This window comes from Hydra viridissima, unplaced genomic scaffold (assembly GCF_058129835.1).
Source record: "Hydra viridissima isolate aposymbiotic clone 2 unplaced genomic scaffold, HvirCarnegie_v1 scaffold_22, whole genome shotgun sequence".
NCBI lineage: Eukaryota > Metazoa > Cnidaria > Hydrozoa > Anthoathecata > Hydridae > Hydra > Hydra viridissima.
The window spans coordinates 276,738-299,896 of record NW_028324321.1 but is presented as its reverse complement, the minus strand read 5'-3'; the positions used below and the strand labels follow the sequence as shown (position 1 = coordinate 299,896).

At 31.0% G+C, this 23,159-nt stretch overlaps 2 protein-coding genes and 1 non-coding gene across 5 annotated transcripts; all 3 read left to right on the top strand.

Moving 5' to 3' along the window:
- The first annotated feature begins 1,305 nt into the window (after window positions 1-1,305).
- On the top strand, window positions 1,306-7,630 carry LOC145191684 (RYamide receptor-like). 3 transcript variants are annotated; one of them, XM_090075566.1, is made up of 3 exons: window positions 1,306-1,931; window positions 6,067-6,927; window positions 7,043-7,630. In XM_090075566.1, the coding sequence occupies exons 2-3, from the start codon at window positions 6,089-6,091 to the stop codon at window positions 7,326-7,328; spliced, it is 1,125 nt and encodes a 374-aa protein (XP_089931692.1). In that variant the 5' UTR covers window positions 1,306-1,931; window positions 6,067-6,088; the 3' UTR covers window positions 7,329-7,630. The 3 variants fall into 3 exon arrangements, with proteins under 3 accessions (XP_089931692.1, XP_089931690.1, XP_089931693.1); XM_090075564.1 differs by lacking the exon at window positions 1,306-1,931 and adding an exon at window positions 3,206-3,471; XM_090075567.1 differs by lacking the exon at window positions 1,306-1,931 and adding an exon at window positions 4,264-4,596.
- A 5,065-nt stretch (window positions 7,631-12,695) lies between these two features.
- Window positions 12,696-12,768, top strand: Trnaa-agc (transfer RNA alanine (anticodon AGC)). Its single transcript has one exon. It is a non-coding gene; the product is annotated as a tRNA-Ala (tRNA).
- A 5,242-nt stretch (window positions 12,769-18,010) lies between these two features.
- On the top strand, window positions 18,011-22,886 carry LOC149876303 (uncharacterized). The gene has a single exon (XM_090075579.1). The coding sequence runs from the start codon at window positions 18,071-18,073 to the stop codon at window positions 19,940-19,942; it is 1,872 nt and encodes a 623-aa protein (XP_089931705.1). The 5' UTR covers window positions 18,011-18,070; the 3' UTR covers window positions 19,943-22,886.
- The last annotated feature ends 273 nt before the right edge of the window (window positions 22,887-23,159 follow it).

Below are 23,159 nucleotides of genomic sequence, written 5' to 3'. Positions count from 1 at the left end.
TAAACAAATTTAAAATTTAAACCATCGCCAGTGTCATATTTTACAGTGACGACATTATCTACCGTGTCTTATCTCGGAGTCATATAATGAGTTATTATCTTTACCGTACTATACCTTTATCGTGCTATATCTTACGTGTAGTTTTATTATCCCTTACTGTCGATCAAACATTGAGAGCAAAATTTAATGAACTTTGTTTTTGAAACGTAATAATTAAAAGTTTTTTTTTAAACTATTAAAGTAAATATTTATATTAATATAATTAAATTATAATTTTTTTATTATGATATAATTTATTTATAATAAAAATAGAGTAATTTTTTTTTGCGAGTAATTTTATACCAGCTTAAAAATGTTTTTTGTTTGTTTGCCGTGATGAAACTTTTTGCGCTTATGGCCCAATTGAATTTGATGTGCAATTTGATTTTTTTTTTCGTTCCTTTTTTAAAGTTTGTAATAAGAAAGTGGATAAAAAAATGGTTTCAGGGTTGCTGTTGGATTTTGAACGTATGACACATTCAGTATTGGATGAGTGATGCACGCAGCAACGGTGCCGCGATACGAAAATTTTCCCTAAATTATATTTTCCTTTGGTTTATTTTTAAAAATTCGTTCATGAGCATGCATTGATGCATTTCGAGCGTTTAAAAATGACATATATTTGTAAGGTATTATTGCAAGCATGCGAGATATTTGTGGGCAGTTTTACGAATTAAATTATCCTGTAAAAAAATTATTTTCTGACTCAACGAACACTAGGTCACAAACTGCACAGTTTAATTACGAAGTTTTTGTTAACATTTGTTCTTAAATTTTATCAAATTTACTTAAGTTTATTGGCTTACAATACCATTGTTAGCAAAACGAGCGGCACAAATCACTGTATTATGTAAAAAATAAATTGTGTTTCAAATGCTTTTTTTTTTAATCCAAACAAATTAATGTCTCAAGTGGTTGATTTAATTTTCTCATAAACCGTTTTTGCTTCAAAGATAAAGGAAAGTAAAGATAAAGATAATAAAGCTCGAATATCTTTTGTGTTTAAACATAAAAATTGAGTTTCTTCTCAAATGAAGTAATTGTGATGACAAACGAAGTAAAAAATTTAAATACGTTGTTTTAAATGCCTAATACCTCTGGATCTTTAAAGCGTTTTTTTACATACTTCAGTCTAAACAACCGTCTGTTAGCACTGCTCTGGCCACCAGTTTTTAATAAACAATAATTCGGTCAGTTCTAATGAGATTAAATGAGATTAAATCCCAACAGTTATAAGATAATTAGATAAAATTTTAGAACCTTTTCTACCAAACTTACATAAGGAGCTGCGTTGTTCTCTGATTTTCTGTAAACAGTTGATAAAATCAGATTGCTTTCAATGGATTCTTGTTCGAAGCAATTAACCTCAATGCAAATCCGTAAATTTGTCTTATTCTGATAAAAAACCGAAAAAGCAGTTGTGATATGGTTGGTGTGAAAAACATATTGTATACGTTAAATCTTTTTTTCTTTATTCAAGTAAATTGCTTTACATATTCGGCTACCAAAGAAAAAGAATAATCAAATCTTTTTAAAAGCTCATAATTGTTATCCACTATGTAAGGATATCACGAAAACGATGGCTGGAGTGGCTTATATATTTGCGACAATAAAACCATGGTTTCTTCGATAAGACATGTCTGTCTTTTTTTTCATAAAAACGTTTTCATAAGAAATATTTTTACATTGAAGAGCAATATCTAATCGCATGATTTTAAACTTCCCAACCTCTCGAGGTATTTGAAATTCAATACAAATTTTTTGATTCAAGTTCAGTTTTAATAGATGCATGAAAAATAATGGTTTTATATCTATCGTATATATATATATGAGAGAAAAATACGTCTTTACTATCATAAATAAAAAAGAGAGAAAACTTGAATGACCTAAAAGTAAGTTATCATTTTTTTTTTACTCCAGTTTTTTAAATTTCATTTTGTTGATAATCCTCGGCCTCGTTCTCAGCGCGATTGTTTACAAAAGCAGGAGAAGATTTCCCTGAAAATGAGGCTGAGGAAATTTGATAAATTTAACCAGTTATCTTATAACATACAAACACTAATCTATTGAGCAAACACGATGTCGATTCAGGAGCTAAGATTAAGATTTAACTAACTCGATTCTTTTAACGGATGTTTTTTCAAAACAACAGAAACCATATTCAGGATCTTTTCTCAGTAAGAAAACTTTCGGGATGGGCCATGAAATCTTTGAGAGCGTGCCAATTGCGAATGAAATATAATTTAAAAAACAAACATAATATCAAAACAAATAATATTGACAATCAGCAGTCGAAAATGCATCTTCCTGGAATCAATCTAACTTCCAAATTTGGAAGAAAATACTTGTGTAATTTACGAAAAATTTACAGAAATATTTTATTTTAAAAAACAGATTAAATTATTTTTTGTTCTTTTTTTTGTTGTTTGAAATATTTTTAATTTAAGAAACTGTTATTTATCTTTTATACAAAATTATTTTCCTATTAACAAATAAGTTTTTGCATTTGTTAAAAACAGTTTTAATAAGTAACTTTAAATTAAAAACTAAGACTTGAATAAGCTTGCTGCAACATGATGATCTAATAGATAAAAAGATAGCTTGTAAGGTGAAAGATTTTGTTTCTTGGGTGAACCATTTAAACGAAAAAATACCAAATATTTATTGAGGTTTGATTCAACAGGCTTAATACGATGATATTATTTTATCCCGAGCAATTATTAATTTTTATCTTCTTCAATTCTACGATTTTAATTTAACTTTAATAGTACATATATGAGAAATAACTCTAATAGGAATATATATATATATATATATATATATATATATATATATATATATATATATATATATATATATATATATATGAGAAATAACTGTAATATATATGAAAAATAATTTGATTAGTGCATCAAAATAAACTTAAAAAATTAAAAGTTTAGGGGAAAAAACGTGCATTTATCATAAAACAATACATGAAAATAACGCTAACAGTGTTTACAAAAGATAACCTATTAGGTTAAAGTAAATCAAATTTATTATTACATATCTGAAAAGTAACTGCGTGCTTAAACAACAATTAATGTTTATTTTAATGTACAAAAAAAATATATGTATATTTCCAGGTTTATTTTAAATAGCTCTTTCTGGATCACGCATTGAATTCTGGATCTTTGACACACAGTTTTAGGTTGATTTATAGCGATGGATTAACGCTTATGACGAGTAATATCATCAGGAGGTCAGCCATGGAAAGATTCCTTATCAGTTAAAAATAGTAATCCGTCTTTATTAAACAATATCTCTATGGAATCCACAATATGATTGGCGAGAACTAGCAGTATATTATTCCATAATGCATAAAGGAAATTTAATTTATCAATTTTCTTTTTTGTCTCATTTGACCAGTAATTGAATTATAAAGAATTAAATGTGAGTTGTTTTATAATAAATTTTTGGATTAAGTTGGAATTAAATTTGAATTTACATTGCTGTAAAAAGTAAAAGCTTGCTTTGAGTTTTTGTTCAACTTTCTTGAAAAAAGCAAAAAAGGGGTTCACCGTTGTTGACAAATGTTTAAAGAAAATGGCGACAAAAATTAAAAAAATTCCTGCAATCAATAATAAGCAGCTGACATCAACTCAGTTTCAAATTCATTTTGAAAGTTTGATAAATATGTTCACCCGTTGGTGCAATTTATTTTTGCAATAATATTCCAGTGTATGACTACTATTCCTGCAGTAACACGTGATATTTGAAGAATTAATGCACATTGAATCGTAAAATATTTTCGCTTTGCCAGGTAGAAATAACTATATTACTTTATTGGGGAATTATCTTTTATTAAGAAAGAGCAATTTTAAATAAAAATAACCTCAAAGCAAAAAAATGGTCTCGTTTAACAAAATTAACAAAAACACACGAGAATGACAACATATGCTTTTGTATCAGTTGTTGGACAAATGACGCAAACTACTTTATATTGGTGAAATGTTGAAAAGACAAGAAAAAAATTGCACTAATTCGTTATAAATCAATAACATGAATTACATGTAAATTGCTTGTGCATATCTCAATCATATATGTGTGCGTGTGTATATATATATATATATATACATATATATATATATATATATATACACACACATCTATACACACACACATGCATATACAGTGATTTCAAAAAATAGGTGTATTAAAATTCTTTTTTTTTTAAAGTAGCATAAAATAAAAGATAAAGAAAGTAATGCCCTAATCTTTCAAATTTCAAGAAATAATTTTTAAAAAATCTTGCATCAGGGTCTTTCAAAAAAAAAAATACTTTAAAATGATATCGAACACGATAAGATAATGATATCGCACACGATAAGATAATGATATCGAACACGATAAGATAAATGTCAATTAAAAAATTGCGATAAGTTAAAATTGGAACAACAACAAACTTCAAAAGCATTTAAAACATCATCCACGTGCTTAGTTGCAAGGTATGGAATCTTTTTTTGCATTGACTTAACAGGATTGTTGCAAAGTTTGGTTGGAACCCTACTCCAAATGGTATTTAGTTCTTTTTTTAAATTACTTATTCAGATCTTAGCTAATTATATACCCACCTAAGCTTTAATAGATTCGATTGGTTTCAAATCTTATAAACAAGTTAGTATTAAATTTTTTTTTAATTTTTTCCATTCAAACTGTGTGTAAGCTGTATCTTTTTGAAACTACCATTTTTTTGGTTTCGTTCCTTTTAATCAGCATGTCTGCTGATGGAACTTTGCTGTTTTCGAGCGTTTCTCTGTAGATGTATTATTTGATTTTGCTTGTATAAGTTTTACACAAGCCTATTCCACTAAGTTTAAAACAACCTTTAAGTCCAACACCACTTTTCAACTTTACAAAATAAGGTACGAACAAATCACTTATAATGCTTTTTGGATTTAAATCTCTTGATAAGAACATTACTTTTACCTGCTTATCGCTTTAAAGTTCATCGTTGTAAGCTACTTGCTCCTTACACTACCTTAACCTGGACCCGTCGTCGTTGGTTTTCTAACGGCTGTATGTACGCACCAATTTTTTCATAAGAAAAAATTTCTGATGTTGAAGAAGCTCTCTCTTTTTTTTTTTGAATTCCATTTAAAGTTTTAAGTTCACGAAAACTTAACCTTGGATTTTCACTTTCTTGACGAAAAAGACTGTTCTCGATGACTTTAATCCTGCATAAGGGAAAAGTAATTCACTAGTGTTGGTGACAAATTTCTTTATCAAATATGGCTTCTTTTTTATGATCTTTCAAAAAACAAGATAAAAGCAAAAAACGCCAATGCGCCAACATTTTAGAAACCACTGTATAAAACAATGATATATTATATATACTAAATGTCTAACTGCGGGATTTTAATGGACGAAAAGTGAAGCCGCTTTTTTTGTTTGCAAATTTAATCCGCCATTTGTAATAAGGGCAAGTGCTATATCCAACGTGTGAAATAAAAGTAAAAGTGAATGTTGAGAGCATCTAAATTTCTCAATAAATTAAAGATCATTCGAAAACTCGTTTTAATAATGGCTTAAATAAGTAAAAAATAATTTCTGCAAAAAACCGAGTGCTTTAATGTAGTAGACTTCTCACGTTTTAATGCGATAGTCCACCTTATGAAAAATTCTTAGTTAAGAACTGGAAATCAGTGAAAAAATGTCACTTCCTTTCATGTATCTTTTAGAACAACCATACGAAGCTTATGAATTCAATGTTAAAATTTTAATCTTAACTTTTAAAATGTCATATAGGTAGATAAGCTTTTTGCCCGAATTAGAAATGGCTTCCACGGCTTCAACTTTCGGATCGAAGTTAGACTTCTAGTATCTTTAATATATCATTGGTATAAAAACGGTTCTAAAACATGACTTCTAGCAAAAAATCAATTTACAACTTTTTTTCAGCCGACATGTATTGATCAGCATTTGATTGAAATCTTAAATATAATTATGTCAACGTTTTTATTAAAATTTTAATTTATTTGCATTAAGTTAGTAGAAAGATAAACACGTTATGAACCTGCTTACCGTTCCGCAACCAATGACGTTTCAGGGATCAAATTTTACCAAGCCAAGAGCACAAGAGTGTAATTTAAAACCTATCGACATTCTATTGATTGCTGGATATATCACAGTGATACTTATTGGACTTGGGGGTAACATCTTGGTTTTAGCTATATTTCGGTCGAAATGGAAGAAAGGAACCATCACACAGTTGCTAATTTGTTATCTTGCAGTATTTGATGCGTTATGCTCGTTTTTTGGCCCGTCAGTTTTTATTTATTGGACTTTAGTTTGCTGGAAACGGTGGGACTTTGGATGGGTTGGTTGCAAAATATTCCCCTACCTGTTTCGTGTTTTTACCACTATATCTGCTGGAATTATACTTGTAATGGCAATCGATAGATGCAGACTTATTCTTTTTCCTCTGAAAAGTCGTTTTCAAAGAAAAAGCATACACGTATCTATATTTGTAACTGTACTCGTCTCCTTTTTATGGGAATCGTATTATGCTAACGCACTTTATGTTAACAAGAGCGGAATCTGCACTGTTCTACCTGTAAACTCGCCTTCTTACGCGTACCCGCTAATTGTGCTCACGTTAATGAAGATAATCATTTTTGTTCTTGTATTTTCGTCAACTACAGTTGCAGTGTATCTAAAGCTTTGCCGTTGTAATAAAACAGCGCTTTTACAAAAATGTCCGAATAAACAGCCAATGAAAGACTTAAAGGTGATGAAAATGATTGTTACAATTGCTATTGTTTTCATTTTGTCAGTCGTACCACGTGACGCGTTACATCTGCTGTACACGATTTCTTGGATGCCTGGCAATTACGGTATTAGAGGAAGGTGAGAAGTATCTTTTTGCTTTTAGTTTTTGTTCAGCACACATTTTTGTGCACTGACTTGGTCCACAAAATTTTGATGTTACGTTTGTTTATGCAGCGCTTTTATTCTTTTATAGTGAAACTATCGTTCACCGTTTAAATAACTGGTTTCGCCTGCTTCAGATCAGCAATGGGATTTACAACGTTTTTATTTATGCCAGACAAGATGCGAAATTCTGGAAAAGCGTAAAAAAAGCCTTATTTCTTACGTACACGAACTTAGCGCCTAAAAACCACACGTCGTGCGTCATTGGCTCAAAAAAAAACGATTCTCTATTCTCATCAGCAGATACAAAAACAGAGATAGTAATGAGCACTGACAATGTAATGGGAAAAAAGTCAATAGATTTAAGAGTACTGTAAACAAAAACCGCAACAATCAAAGCAAACGTTCGAAAATCCGTTGACAACGATCTGCAAGTAAAAAAGTAAACAAAGCAAAACAAAAAGTTACAACCGGGTACAAAATTACAACCGGGTATCAAATTACAACCGGGCATAAAATTACAACCGAGTAACTTTAAAATTATTTTTAATCATCAACCTTTTTTTATAAAATATTTTCTGTAACGTTTGAAGTTTGAAAGTTTTTTACTTTTGAAGAATTTATTAGATGTCAAACTACTGTTACCATGAGTATTGTTAACATAGCTCCAAAAGATTTTTAAGATTTGTTTTTTGCTTTTTTGTTTAGTTGTCAGAAATATCAAAAAAACGCAAGTGCGTCAAGTTTGTAATTAATATTATTGCTCTACTATTGGAGTGTATACGCGAAAGAAAATTATCATTTCTTTGAAAGCATGAACTACCTTTTGAATTGAACTTTGTTATGCAAATATATTTTCATGTGCTTGCATCTTTCCATTAAATAAATTCTTCAATCCCTTTCTTGAAAGATTTGACTTTGAAAGGGGTAGAATTGGGTAGAATGTAAAATTATTAGAATTACAGCAAATGTTAATGTTTTTTTCGTGAAATCATGAAAATTTAAAAGAATTGCTCCTGAAAAGGCTGTCAGAAACGTTTTCTTCTTTATCGCCATTATCAATTTCATAATCATCACGTTTATCTTCATTATCCCAGAATTTATTAGATGATGGTTTTCAACTGCTTTGACCTCTTTTTTTATTTAAATTATCAAAAAATACCACATTTGGTATTTCTTGATAGTTTTTTACGCTTTATGATACATAATTAAAATCTAGTAGAAAGTTGTGGTAAATATACAAAGCTATAATAAAGCTAATCACGAGTAGAAATCGTAGATAGTCGTGCGTTTAGATAACAGACATCTCCTTTAGCCTTCGAAAACGTAGAAATTCTACTTTTACACTTTTGTTTGGCTTTTGCTTCAACGCAAAATTTTAAAAGAAGTTTAACGCAAATGATTGATAAAATCACAATTTAATTAACACCAATTAATCATAATAAATTACATTTTTGTAGCTAAAAATTGCTATAATAAATATTATATAAGTAATATTTTTTTAAACTTCGTTTTGAATAAAAACCGAAAATTTTCCCATTCGAAATTTTTTCTATGCATGTTGAGAAAATAACCAAATAAAGTATGAGCAAGTTTTGGTGTTTTTTATTTATTTATTTTACAATTATCGTTTTTTGGATTAATAAGTAAATTAAAAGCATTTTTAGTCATTATTAATAGAAATTACTTTTATTTCTGCTTGTCCATAAGAATTAATTTAAAAAAATATTCTAACAAAATTTTAAACTTTAAATTTTGTAATTTTTTAAAGTACAATACGAAACCAAAAACTTGATGGAATGACTCGACAACTAAGTGCATGTGAAAAAATTTAATTGAAAAGTCATTGCACCTTGAGATGTTCGATGAATTCAAGATGGAGGTTCAAACGATATTTTTAAGCAAAGAAGCCTAATTAAAAGGTAAGTTCTGAAGACCAATCATTTCATTAACAATACCCTCTGATTCCCAAAAATCGTTTTTGTTGTAACGTCATCCGCGGTCGAGCTTAAGAACATCATTTTGATAACGAATTATTTTCAAAACTCCAAATTTAATTTCAAAAATAGGACAAAAATTATCGAGTAGTTTTGAATGGTCAGTGATAGAGACTTCAAATCAGTTATCAGGCTTCGAAAGTGTAATTTGCTCAATACTTCATATACAACTTTGTGTTCGACGTAGCGTTAAGTTGCAAGATGGCCTTGCATAACTCAAATGTAGAATAAAGTTGCTCTTTATGTAAACCACTCTCTGATTGCACGTGCTCCGCTTATAATTACTCAAACTGAAAATTTAAACCAACTTTCACTCCCCGTCGCACAGGACCTCACACGGTAAGTCCATTAGTTTGAAATATAACAACACAAAGCAGACACAATTTTTATAATCAATTCTGGACCAATATGTCTTCTCTTATTCAAATAAAATTTCTTTTCAGCTTCATCAAATTTACGTGTTGGAGAGGTTTATCATAATCGAGTATTCCCCTTGTATTTTACTTGGTTGCATATGAAATTACTTCGATTTTCCCCGGAACGCTTGGCACGTGAGGAAAATCAAAATTTTAAAGATTTTCTATTCTACTTGTCCGCAGTGAATTTCCAGTATCATTGCATATTTCTCGAATTGCTTTTACTCATCCCGCATCTCTCGAATTTTTTAAAATATTTTTAAAAACGGCATTACTACAGGTGTTAGTCGAAATAAATAGCAGCATTATTTTAAATTATTGCCAGGTTATGTTTGTAGTATCTTTGACAGAACTGTGTTCAGATTTTCAAAACTTAAATTAAAAATAAAAGATAGGTTAAAATACTACAAATAACTCGGCCACTCGATAAACTAATCATAAACTTTGGAGAACCATTTAAAGACTTCACAAATTCTTCTACAAAAACATTCTCCAAATCATTTTATTTTACTATCATAGGTTGTATAAACATCAATAGTTTATTTTTCATATTTAAACCTAATTTTTTTTTCTTTAAAATTCTTCCTTAGGTATTTGAAACTTTTTGCGGCTATTGATGATGTAATGTTAACTTACAGCACGACTTCTTTTTTTGAGGAAGATAAAAGAATAAAAAATATAGGGAAAACGTCCTCCAACATAAAAAATATAGGGAAAACGTCCTCCAACATGGAATATGGAAGCCAGATGTTTTGAAAATTGCTTCGAGCGTCATTTATTACAAAGTTTACAGATTTATGCAGGCTCTATTCAAAAGAAGTTTTTTTTTCTAATACTTTTTTAAACCGCTTAAAGCTTTAATAGTGGGTGGAATTTCATTTGAGCGTCTGGAAACACGCTGCACGCAGCGTATAAAAATCAGCCAATCATTATCACGATTATTATTTCCGATATTTGATTTGAACTTATGTAACTATTCAGCAAAAAAGTTGAATAAATTTGATTAATTATCTATTTTAGTATTCAATATAACAATTTTTTTTCCCCCTGAAGAATGAAAACAATCTCGTTAAAAGTTATTTTTTCGCTTACAAAATCTTCGGTTATATTTTTGATAGCTTGAAATAAGGAACTGCAAACAAAGGTGAGAAAATAGCAAGGATCACTATAGCAACCAAGGAGGGGGTAGTTTTTAAGGAGCTTACGGCGTATAATGCACAACGCTATAGCTGCTTAAAATAAAACGTTTTCTTCTGGATAGAAGAATAGGCACGCTGCAGTTTTTTTTGTAAACGCTTTGTTACCGACAGTCTTTTATCAAGATTGAAGCATATAATAAAATAAATAATAAAAACTAAACTTTATAATAATAAAATAAACTTTCTAGGTATTTATGTCGTAGCTCTTTATGTCATAGAATATAAAATGGCGGGTGTGCTAGTCATTTATCTGTTTTTTCATTTCGCGAGGTTAGAATTATTTTGTTCTATCTCCAATTTTAAAAGTTGGGAGAAAATGAGTTATTAATTTTAGTTAGTAATAATAACTTTAAAAATACGCATTATTTTATTAATTTTTTTCTAAATAATTTGTTTAAACATAAATTATTTAAAGCATAAGTTATTATTTTTTTAAAAATAAAAGCTAAAATTTAAAAAATTTTTACGTTGGGAGAAAGTTTTTAAAAAATTAAAAACTTTCTCCCAACGCTTAAACTTGAAGATAGAACAAAATGATTCTAACCTCGCGATATGTAAACTTTATTCACTTAATGATGATTAGTTTATGCAATAAAACAACGTGGCATAGACAATGCTATGAAAATATATTACTAAAAATTCAGCATAACCAATTATGTAACAATTTTTCCGATTTTATCCGATTTCTTAACAATCTTTTTATAGTTCTTTACCAAACGTATACTTATAAACGAAATGCAAGCGTTGCCCGTATGGTGCGTAATTATCTCAGACTTAAAAAGAGTGTTCTCAACCCTAAAAAAAAGAGCGGGTTAGATCCGATGAAAAAAAAATGAAATGGTCAATGAAAAAGTTTGAAGCATTTTTTAGTTTCGTTTTAATTTATTCGTCATAAGTTATTCAATTTTATTCTTAGAAAGCCTCACTCTTCCAAAAACTTTCGTGCGGTGCGTGATTAAAGTCCGTCTCCTTTCGCTTAACTTTTATGAAAGAAATACCGAATTATCATTTTTTCAATAAGCAAAAAATATAAAAAAGCGTTATTTTTCTCAATACGAGAACCATGAGTATTTATAGTATGCATTAGACAGTTGTAATGCGTACTGTAAAAAAGATGTACTTACAGTAAAATCATCCTAAGATATGAAAATATTCGATCAGCCAATCACCAATCACCTACATCAGGTGTTTCTCTTTCATATTTTCCCAACGACTTACTTCAACTTTAAGTAAAAAATTTAATTTGGGAAAGAAGGGAGGGGGGAGGGGGGAGGGGAGGGGGGGAGGAAGGAAAGGGTAAAGATGACGCACTTTTTAAAAAATATCGAATTCTTACTCTATAACTGTCATACAAAAAATAATTTTATCAGACGATGACGTAATGTTATAATGGATCACTATGTAACAAAATAAACTGAAACAAACAGAAAAAAAAGTTCATTAAAAAATTGTTTCTTTAGACAGTTATCTCGAGATTATCATCCCCATTTGTGGGAAAAGATGACGACCTCCAAAAGAATATTACGTAGTAAAAGTTATATATATGTGTAATATATGTTATTTTGTGGCAGTCAAAAAATTTGTAAAAACCGGTGTGAAACTAAACAATTATAGTTTTTTCTTGCATTTAAAGCTTAATTAAAATAATAAAGATGATATAAAGCTGAACGGTAAAAGTGGTTAAGAAAGCATTGCATTTTATTGCCATTGCTGATGATATGTTAATGGTATGGTAATGGTAAGTTAAGTTTAATATTTTGTTTTAAATTTTGACTCAAAGCTGTTCTAAAACAGGCAGCAACCACATATTAGGAGATCAAGATGTTTTAGACGAGCTAAAAGGACGATAGTGTTTCACTTGCTTTTCAGTGATATGCTCTTTCAGTGCGCCGAAGAGGGTAAAGAGTGATATGCAGTTCGCCAACTGTTTTTATCAATATTACCAGTTATTTTTCTAATATGTTGATGATCCTCGCGGTATTTGCAGTTTTGCTATCGTTATTTTAGAAACTTTATTAGAAAATATTGAGTTTCGAATTATTATGAAGAATCATAAAAATTTTCCATTAAAAAAAAAAAATAATTAAAAAATAAATTAAAAATTTTTAAGTAAACTTTCCTTGGTTTGCATGGGGGAACTAGCTCAAATGGTAGAGCGCTCGCTTAGCATGCGAGAGGTACGGGGATCGATACCCCGGTTCTCCACTCTTTTTGGCGATTATAAACAAAAGGGAATGAAACTGTTCTTCACTTTTAATTTTAAACTTTTAACTTATTGCTTAAGATAAAAGTTATAAACATATAGCATGGGTAAATAAATTATATATATATATATATATATATATATATATATATATATATATATATATATATATATATATATATATATATATATATGTATATAATAGAAATCTCTAATTAAGGACAAAAATCACTCAAAATTAAGTAACTGAACGAATGGAACGGACTTGAAAAATTTCCTAATACTTTCATTTAAAAAAATGCTGCTTATTTTCTTCTGTAATTAGGGGGTTCATGAATCCAATTACGGATGTATTTAGGAATTGAACGGAAAAAACACACAAACATATACATTAGTATTACCTTGGTAATTTTCGTTTGTTGATGCTCATACTTGAAGGTTTTTTTTTTTTTTTTCTCCAAATAACTTCTAATTTCCTTGGTTAAATTGTACACCAGACTATTTCAATTAAAAACATTAATGATGAATTCCACGAAAATCGTAACTAGAGTGCGCCAAGTTCCCGTATTTACGGGAACTACGGGAGCGGGATCCTGTTCCTGCTTTTGGTATTTAAAATACGGGAACGGGATCCTGTTCCCGTTATAAATAAAATACGGGAACAGGAAATTCCCGTTCTCGTTCCCGTACGTCATTCGATGTTACGGGGTTTTCCCGTAATTATTATATTATAATATATAATATATAATATTTTCATTATCATTATCATCATCATTTTAAAAATATATATTTATTTTATTACATTTTTAAAAATCTTTAAAAAGAACATTTTAGTTTGTTCAGTTATTTCCATTGGGTTTGTCTTTTGACATTTCTTCAAAATTCAAAGTGGAAATTAGCCCCATGGGCATTATATCCAAGTGTAGACTTTAATTTCCACTTTGAATTTTGAAGAAATGTCAAAAGACCAACCCACTGGGAATAACTGAACAAACTAAAATGCTCTTTTTAAAATTATTAAAAAAGTAATAAAATATAATGAAATATAATTCTAATTCATATATATATTTATATATTATAATATAATATAAGAAATACGGGAAAAGCCATATTTTTACAAGTTTCCCGCTTTTTACCAAGTTTCCCGCTTTTTACCAAGTTTCCCGCTTTTTTACGCGATTCCCGCTATTTTATGATTCGCGCGCATATATTCCCGTTTATTTTAAGATTTTAAGATTTATGTTATAAATTTGGTACTAATACTAGGAACAAACTACTATAACTATAAGGTAAATATATATAAATATTATAATAATTTAAAATTATAATTAGGTTTAAGGCCTAATTATAATTTTTTTAAGTAGTTTACTGTCTTCGTTTCTTTGCTAACTTTCTTCTTTTCTTTGCTAACTTTCTTCTTTTCCTTACTAACTTTCTTCGTTTCTTTACTAATTTCTTCGTTTCTTTACTAATTTCTTCTTTTCTTTATTAACTTTTTTCTTTTCTTTACTAACTTCTTCTTTTCTTTACTAACTTTCGTCTTTTCTTTACTAACTTTCTTCTTTCCTTTACTAACTTTCTTCGTTTCTTTACTAACTTTCTTCGTTTCTTTACTAATTTCTTCGTTTCTTTACTAATTTCTTCTTTTCTTTATTAACTTTTTTCTTTTCTTTACTAACTTCTTCTTTTCTTTACTAACTTTCGTCTTTTCTTTACTAACTTTCGTCTTTTCTTTACTAATTTCTTCTTTTCTTTGCTAATTTCTTCTTTTCTTTGCTAACTTGCGTCTTTTCTTTACTAACTTTCTTAGTACCTTTGATATCTTTCTTGTTAATTACCTTATTTTCCTTTGAATATAAGTTATTAGTTAGAATTAACCTTTTTTCCTTTTTTTTTTTGAGGTACATAGCTTTTATTAAAGCTCCCCTGTGTGTGCAAGTAAGTTTACTGTTTATTTCTAATTTTCTATCTTTTCTTTGCTTTTTTTGGTTGATATCTTCATTGCTTTGCTTTCTTTGGTTGTTATCTTCATTGCTGTCCTTTTTTTGCTTTATTTGGTTGCTATTATCTTCTTTTTTGTCTAAGATGGGTAAGCGATCTCTTATTTGGAACTACTTCATCAAGATCGATGAGAGTGAGGCAAAGTGTTCTGAGTGTGATAAAGTTTTAAAGACTATCTTCTTCAGTACGACTGCTTTGATTCGACATCTTCGTTCTCTTCACCCGAGGTTGTATATGGATTACGAGAGAGAGAATACTGAGTCTCTTAGTCTTCTAATAAATGATCCTTCTGATGACGACTCCGATATTGAAAATCCTCAACCCGGTCCTTCAAGAGGTAGGGGTACTCCTGCGCGAAAGCGACCTTCTAGCACTCCTGCTGGTGCTCCTTCTCCAAAGGTTCCTAAGCTTGGTATGCGTCCTCAGTGGCCTGTTGATCATTTTGAAAATGTGCGTCTTGTTACGGAGGTTACTAGGTTTGTTGTCGAAAGTGATCAATCTTTTAGGATTGTCGATCATCCCTCTTTTCTTCGAATGATGCGACAGGCAACCAAGGGTCAGTACAATCCAGTATCAGCCCGTCAGGTGTCCCGTAAATATATTCCTAGGTTATATGCTTTCATGAAGAAGAAGGTTTTAACACTAATTAACCAGGACAAGCCTGATATGGACGGTGTTGGGTTCACGAGCGACATCTGGACTTCAAAGACAAATGCTTCCTTTCAAAGTCTGACGCTGCACTACATTGACAAACATTTTGCTATGAAACGTTTCATGCTTCGTCTCGAGTCCTTCCCAGAGTCACATACAGCTGAAAATATTTGTTCAAAACTTTCGGTTATCATAGACAGCTTTGAGTTTGGTAGGAATGTGTTTAGGTGGGCCATTACAGATGGTGGTGCTCCGGTGGTTAAAGCGGTTAATATTTGTCCTGAAATCAACACTGGCCTCCGATGTGTCGACCACATTATTCATCTCATCGTCACCAAAGCACTAGAGAAATGCAAAGGTTGGTCCATAATAAGTAAGAAGGTGTCTCGTTCGGTTGGTCATTTTTCACATTCCGCCAAGGCTACTGCTGTCCTCAAACGAATTGCAATAGCAGCTAATTGCAATCGTACCACACTTGTGCAGCGTGTTGTCACTCGTTGGAATTCTGACCTCAGACAACTTGAGTCAGTTCTTGATCTTTATGATTCGTTGCAAACAATGGTGGAGAATGACACTTCTTTGGACGAATTTCTTCCATCAATGGGTGATAAGCTAGTCATTTCTGCCCTTGCCAATGTCCTCCAACTTTTTCAGTGTTTCTCTGATCTTGCTAGTTCTGATAAAGGTCCCACACTCAACGTCGTCATTCCTGAACTTATTTCAATTTCTGCAAAATTGAACACTTTGACCCGCTCCCCGCCAAATGAGATAGTAGGTGAAGTAGGTTGGGCGTTGAAGGCTGAGTTGGATGCGAGGTTCCCCGACTGTGGTGTAAACACAGTTGAGTATGCTGTCGCACATTTTATGGATCCAAGGTACAAAGGTGTTGCTCTCAAGAAGTACGACAAGTACAACGCCACACGGGATTTAGTTGTTCAAGGACTCCTTATGTTGACTCATGGTGATGGAAGTTCCCCAACTGGCACTCCAACACCCCCTTTGGTGATAGATGAGGATGAGGATGATCCAATGGCTGCAATGTTGCGTGAGTCTTATGGACCCAACCCCACAAAACGTGGTCCAGAGTCAACTATGATGGTAGAGGTCAATTGTGAGGTAGATGTCTATGTTAAGGAACCAGTTGTCCCTCGTAATTCCAATGTCCTGGAGTGGTGGAAGACTAATCGTTAGAAGTTTCCATTTATGTCAAGGTTTGCAAGGAAAATCCTATGTGTCCCTGCCGCATCGGCAACCTCTGAACGAGTATTCTCCACTGCTGGGAACATCTCCGAACGAAGGACCAACCTTAATATAGGAAACATTGAAATGTTAGTCTATATGAAGGAGAATTTCAGAGAGTTGGACAGGTTAGGCGTCACTGACTGGCCAGGTTTTGCTTGAACAGTTCCATACTTCTATTTTTTCTTTTTTTTCTATTCTATTACTATTTTTTATTCTTCTTTATTCTTATTCTTTTTTGTAGTATCATGATTTATTCTTTGTAATTTCCTAAATCTTCTGTTGTTAAGTTAATAAATTTAAAAAATAAAAAATAAAAAAAATAAAAAAAAAAAATAAAAAAGAATCCAAAAACAAACAAACACCTAAACCAAAATAAACCACAAAAAAAAAAAAACAAATTATATAACCAGGAAAAAAAAAGAAAAAAAAAAGCAGGAAAAAAAAAAGCAGGAAAAAAAACCAGGAAAAATACCAGGAAAAGTAATACAGGAAATATTAGACGTTCCAGGTGAAAAACGGGAACAGGAACGGGATTTTCCCGTTCCCGCTTTTTAAAATACGGGAACGGGAATTCCCGTTCCCGTTTTTTTCCAAGTCCGGGAAATGAATCCCGTTCCCGAAAATTCCCGCTTTCGTTTCCCGGAAAACGGGAATTGTCACAGCCTAATCGTAACCTTAACTTGATTTTATAAACTAATTTTTTACAGTATATTTATGGCGTAATTAGCTTTAATATGTATCTAATCACAAGAAAATATTAAATAAATGAATAAATAAGTTCGCTAATTAATGTTTATGGTAATTAGTGAAGCCGAGGTATGTTTACAAATTGCCTGGGAATTTTTTGTGGAAAATGCAACAACAATATATCTTTAATTATTTAATGTTATAAAATACATCAACAGGTAAGAATGGTATCATTTTAAAGAAGAAATGTTGTACAGTAAATATGTAAAATTAGCTTTTAGAAACTATTAGGTAAATTTAATAATTTAATTGAATTTAAATCGATATTGTATTTCATTGATTTTCTGTGATTCCGTCACGAAATAATTACAAAACTTTATTTTATTATTGTTTCTGGCAAACATCAAAGTAAATAACTACACATTATCTTAATATTTAAAATTTGGAATAAATTGTATGAATATTGGATATATTGTTTATTCGAATAAATGTTTAATGTGCGTGACGGAATCACGCAATATCGTGACGGAATCACGCAATATCGTGACGGAATCACACACTTTTAATTTCAATATTACATGCTTAATTTGTACGGAGTTTTCTAATGTTTTACCTTTATATTATTTGCCAATAAATATATCTACTATTAGGATTGTTCTTTACAACTATGCCGCATCAATTTTCTATTGTAGATATAATTTATTAATTATTAATTAAAACATTATGCCACCAAAGAGTGCTGTCGAAAGACAGCGAATACACCGTGCAAAAGTTAAAGAAAACTCTACTATGCTCGAAGCCGCTAGAGCAAACGATTGTTTACGAAAGAAGAGACGGCGCTCAGAAATGGACGACGAAAAGGCAGCTGGTTTTAAAAAGCGAGCAAAGCTGGCCACTCGTAAATGGCGTGTTAATAAATCTCATTCCTTGGCTACACCTTTTACTGCAATCGAAAATGAACTTCCTTACAAATCGTTATCGTCCTTTGGAAAAGCAAGAAGGAGAGTGGAAAACGCTCTTCCCAAAAGTCCTCGAAAAAAAGCAGCCGTAGTTCGAAAATTGGCCAGTGATATTTTGAATATTGAAGTAAAGGGTCCTTCATTAATGACAACAGCAGATTACTCATGCGTTACTAACTTTTATAATAATGATAGTATATCACGAGTAATGCCCGGAAAGGCAGACGTCGTTACAGTTTATTCAAATAGCGGCAAAATTAAAATGCAAAAACGTCATCTTGTAATGACTGTTGCTGAAGCATACCAGACTTTTAAATCTGAATTTCCAAATTACATTATCAAAAAATCCAAGTTTGCCTCGATGCGTCCAGAGAACGTACTTTTAACCAGTGATATGCCACAAAACGTATGCGGATGCAAATACCATAGCAACATTATTTTGTTACTGGACTGTTTACATCGTCAATATCCACAAATATTTCCGACGTATTCAAATGAATTTGTATCAAATTGTGTATGTAATTCACAGCAAGAAGCTTGCATGTTTAACAAATGCGGTATGTGCAAAGATTTTCGACTTTTTACTGAAAATTTCACCAGTAAACTTGAGAATACTGATGATTCAGTGACCTGGTATCAGTGGAATCAGGACAATGATAGTTATTTAGTAAAAGAGTTGCAGGAAGGTAGTGTTCAAGATGCAATTGATTTGATCTTATCTCAGCTTATTGCCTTTCTACAACATGTTTACATAAAACGTCAACAAGCGATATCTTACGAATCACAGAAAGCTGACGCACAGTTGCCTGACAGTACATCTTGTATCTTGCAGATGGATTTCGCAGAAAACTATACTGCGACTTTTCAGGACGAGATCCAGTCAGTACACTGGAAAAAAAAACAAATAACTGTATACACGATTATGATTTGGCATCGCTCTGAAATAATTTCAAAAATATTTGTTTCAGACTGTCGTGATCATGAAAAACATTCCGTCACCGCATATACTGCGAAAATTCTCGAGTTTATCAAGCTGTCTTTACCCACAGTTGATACTGTGCAGATATGGACCGATGGACCAAGTAGTCAGTACAAAAGTAAATTTGTATTTATTCTGTCTATAAAATTGAAGGAAGTTTCTGATCTACAGCTACAGTGGAATTACTTTGCAACCAGTCATGGCAAAGGGCCAAATGATGCGCTAGGTGGCAATGCGAAGCGAATTGCCCATCGTCAAGTGTTATCCAGAAAGTTTGTAATACGAGATGCTTTATCATTTTCTGCTGCTGTTAAATCTGTACAGAGCAATATAAATGTTACTGTCATTTCACCTAATAAAATTGAAACCAAATGCAATGAGCTGAATGCTGATATTTTGTGGGGTGATGTACCGGCTGTTCCAGGTACACAAACTGTTCATTGTGTTATTCCGCAACAGAACAGCGTTAAGTGTAAGATGTACACAAATGCTGTGAATGTAAAACAGCATGTTATGATTAAAACTACAACAGAAACTATCACTCCAGCTTTAACTTCTATAACACCTAGCATGGATTTTATTTCTACGCCACCGACTGTGGATGCTGGTTCTACGCCACCGACTGTGGATGCTGTCAGTATTATTCCTAAAGCTTAAATAGTTAATAAATAAAATAGTTAATTAATTAATTGAATGAATGCTAATTGTCTAATTTGATTAAGAATGGTTAACTGTTCTGTAGTCATGTTATTGACTCGCCTTTTGAAATATTACAGTGAGTAGACAGTAGGTGTTTGTTAGTATGGCTAATAGGTGATTCCGTCACACCATTTATGTGATTCCGTCACACATACTTTAATATAAATATAGTATTATCTATTAAATAATTTATGATTGTTTCTAATTATTTGCAAATGGTATGTATTTTAACACACACATACACTTGTGAAGTTAAGCAAATTTAAATAGGAGAGCAGAAATGTGTTACTATAATAATATACCATAAAATGCTTGTCCATAAATTGGTGATTCCGTCACGCATATTATTATATTAATATTATATGATTATTATGTATTTATAGTTTTTTGGTATTAGTATTTCAGGCCAATGTGTGACAAACACATATATCATATGGAATAACAATATGCACATTACAGTTTTTTTATTTTTATAACATAAATGTGGAAAATAAGCTCAAATCGGTGATTCCGTCACGATGGAATTCATGTTATGGTTTTTATGGCTTCGATTATGCTTACGATAAATTTTTGCTACTTGTTGAAAACGGCGCACAGTGACTCAGAACGATCAAAAAACGGTAAAAATTAAATGAAATTTGACATAAATTGTAAATCAATAATGTTATATATCAAAATAATAATTTTTGGGTCAAAGATTTAAAATTTATTAATAATTTTTTTTTTATGCGTAGCTTCGACGCGTATAACGCGCGCTTATGCGCGTATAACGCGCGCTTATGCGCGTATACGCGCGTTTAAGGTGACTATACGCGTACAAAAATTTTTTTTTTCAAGTTTTAGAATCTTCAAGACAAACACATTATCTTGATATATTACTCTACTTGATATTTTTATAAAAATGGTTTTTAAAGGAGGTTGATACATAGAGAAAAAAAAACTATTTATTACATTCATTTTATTATTTACATTACAATTAATTTAATAACTTCATCTGGTAACGGTTTTCCTCGATAGCTCTTATGTTTTCTAAAAGATATGCTTGATACTTTTGGATCTGATCTTAGTAGAAGGTAGTGCATCTGATTCATCATTGTCTTTAACCTTGAAATTTTTGCCGTGTGCTTAAGTCTAGAATTTCTTATCTGTTTATTTAAACTCTCCAGTGCATCTTCCGAATATACCCCGACTGGCAAAGGTAATTTATGTGATATGGAAGAACTATGAAGCAGCAGTTTATGTACAGTGGGAGGCATAACATACCAGTTGTACAAACTCACTATACGTTTAGCTGTTTCAGTGCAGTATAAATCTAATTCATTGATGTTAATAGAATATCCACAAGATATGGTTATGAGAATATTATGCAATCTTTCAATTATATCACAATCAACTTTAGTAATTTCAGAAAGAGCTTTACTATTTTTAAATGCTCTTCTGGCAGTATTGCCGTCATTGGTATTTCCAGACCCAGTTTTAGGCATGTCAACATATAAGCTTAACCGTTCTCTGAAGAGTACCTGAATCTGTTTTTTTTTTAAGTCTACAGATAATTTTTCCTCAATTGTTTTTGGCTTATACTTTTTAATTTCAATTTTATAACTCAAATGAAGAATAAATTCCAAGCATTTTATCCAGCAATGCAAAGCTGAAATTCCAAGCCCCAAGGCTGACTCATTCTCAGTTTTTGCTTTTAATAAACCAATATTGTTCGTTTCGTTGGGTTTAGCATTGCAAACATTGCAGGATTGAGTGGATTTTGTCTCTGTAAGTGCATTAACTACTTTATTATCAAACATTGTAAGATCAACTCTATAGCTGATATTAAAGGTCACCTTTCTTCCTGCAATATCAAAAACTTTGCAAAACGTCTTTAAGGTATTTATTTGATTTTTTAGATCTGATTCTTCTTCTCTGGATAAAATTGGACTCTCTTTTTTATATTGTAGATGAAGAGGTCTACAAAAGTGACAACTTGAAGGATTTGCATTTTTCCAAATTTCGCCATCTTTTACTTTGAGCAATAAAGGCACAAAAGCTGTACTAAAAAGATTTTCTTCACTCTTAAGTTCTATACTTGTGATGCTTGTCTCAAAGTATTTCTGTTTATAAACACTTTGGCTTGATGCTCCATCAAAACCAATCTTTCCATATAAAACTCCAAATATTTCGTTACCTTGACCACAATAAGGCATATCAATCATTTCAGTTATTCTACTCACAGTGTGATCTAACATGCTTTGAAGAGTACACTTTGCAGAAATTTCAGAAAAATGTATATTCTCAGGATAACATTTCAATTTTTCCACCAAAATATCGTGCAAGGTAGGATAAATATGTACATTGTGAACAAGAGCTGAGTTTCTGATCATTTGATATTGTTTATCGCTGAGATCAGTGTTCATTTTTAATGCAAGAGCTTCCTCTACACTCATAATGATGGGAAAGGTTTTATCCAAAGTTTTATCAACTTTTTCTATCTCTAAAACATCAGACATATTGTTTTTTAAAAAAGAAGCTTTTTTTTTTCTCCAGCAGCATTTGCACTTTTTGCAGAAGCTAAAAATAGAGCTTCATGATGTTTAGTGGCTAGTTCTTTTAATTTTTTTTTCTTTTGCTTTGCTCTCCAAGAACACTCAATTGCTTATGGGGCCTTCCAGAACCAAAATGACTATTTTTATTGTTCATAAGATTTCTTTGAAGCCAACGATTTTCTTTTTGTATAAATGTATCATAATTTACTTTAAGTTTTCTTTGCGAACTTCTTCAGTATTTTTTATTTCATTAAGTAAATCCTTCCATAATCTTAATTTATCCACTCCTAGTTCACGCATCTTTGGGATAAGATCTAATCTTTTCATTGTTATTGTTTTTAAGAACCATCAATATAATAAAACTAATAAATCAGAAACATTTTAAATTACATTATGTATTTTTTTACTTTACACTGTTTAAAATTTTATTTTGTAATGGCTTTAACAATTGTCACATTGTTACATCCTGTAATAACACTATATTACTAAGTTAACTTTATATTACAGGAAATACTAAAGTTGTTCAGTTAAGCTTTTTCAAACATGTTGTACTTATCAAATAAATACTTTTAAAAATGGCGGAAAACGAGGTTTTAAAGTGTTTATCAACATTTTTATTTCTTTAATAACTTCCAATACCG

Bases quoted from the DNA above. Each gene is read 5' to 3' on its own strand.
- LOC145191684 (XM_090075566.1), top strand. From the start codon at position 6,089: ATGAACCTGCTTACCGTTCCGCAACCAATGACGTTTCAGGGATCAAAT. The intron at 6,928-7,042 runs GTGAGAAGTATC...ATTCTTTTATAG, and splicing joins AATTACGGTATTAGAGGAAG to TGAAACTATCGTTCACCGTT.
- LOC149876303 (XM_090075579.1), top strand. From the start codon at position 18,071: ATGCCACCAAAGAGTGCTGTCGAAAGACAGCGAATACACCGTGCAAAA.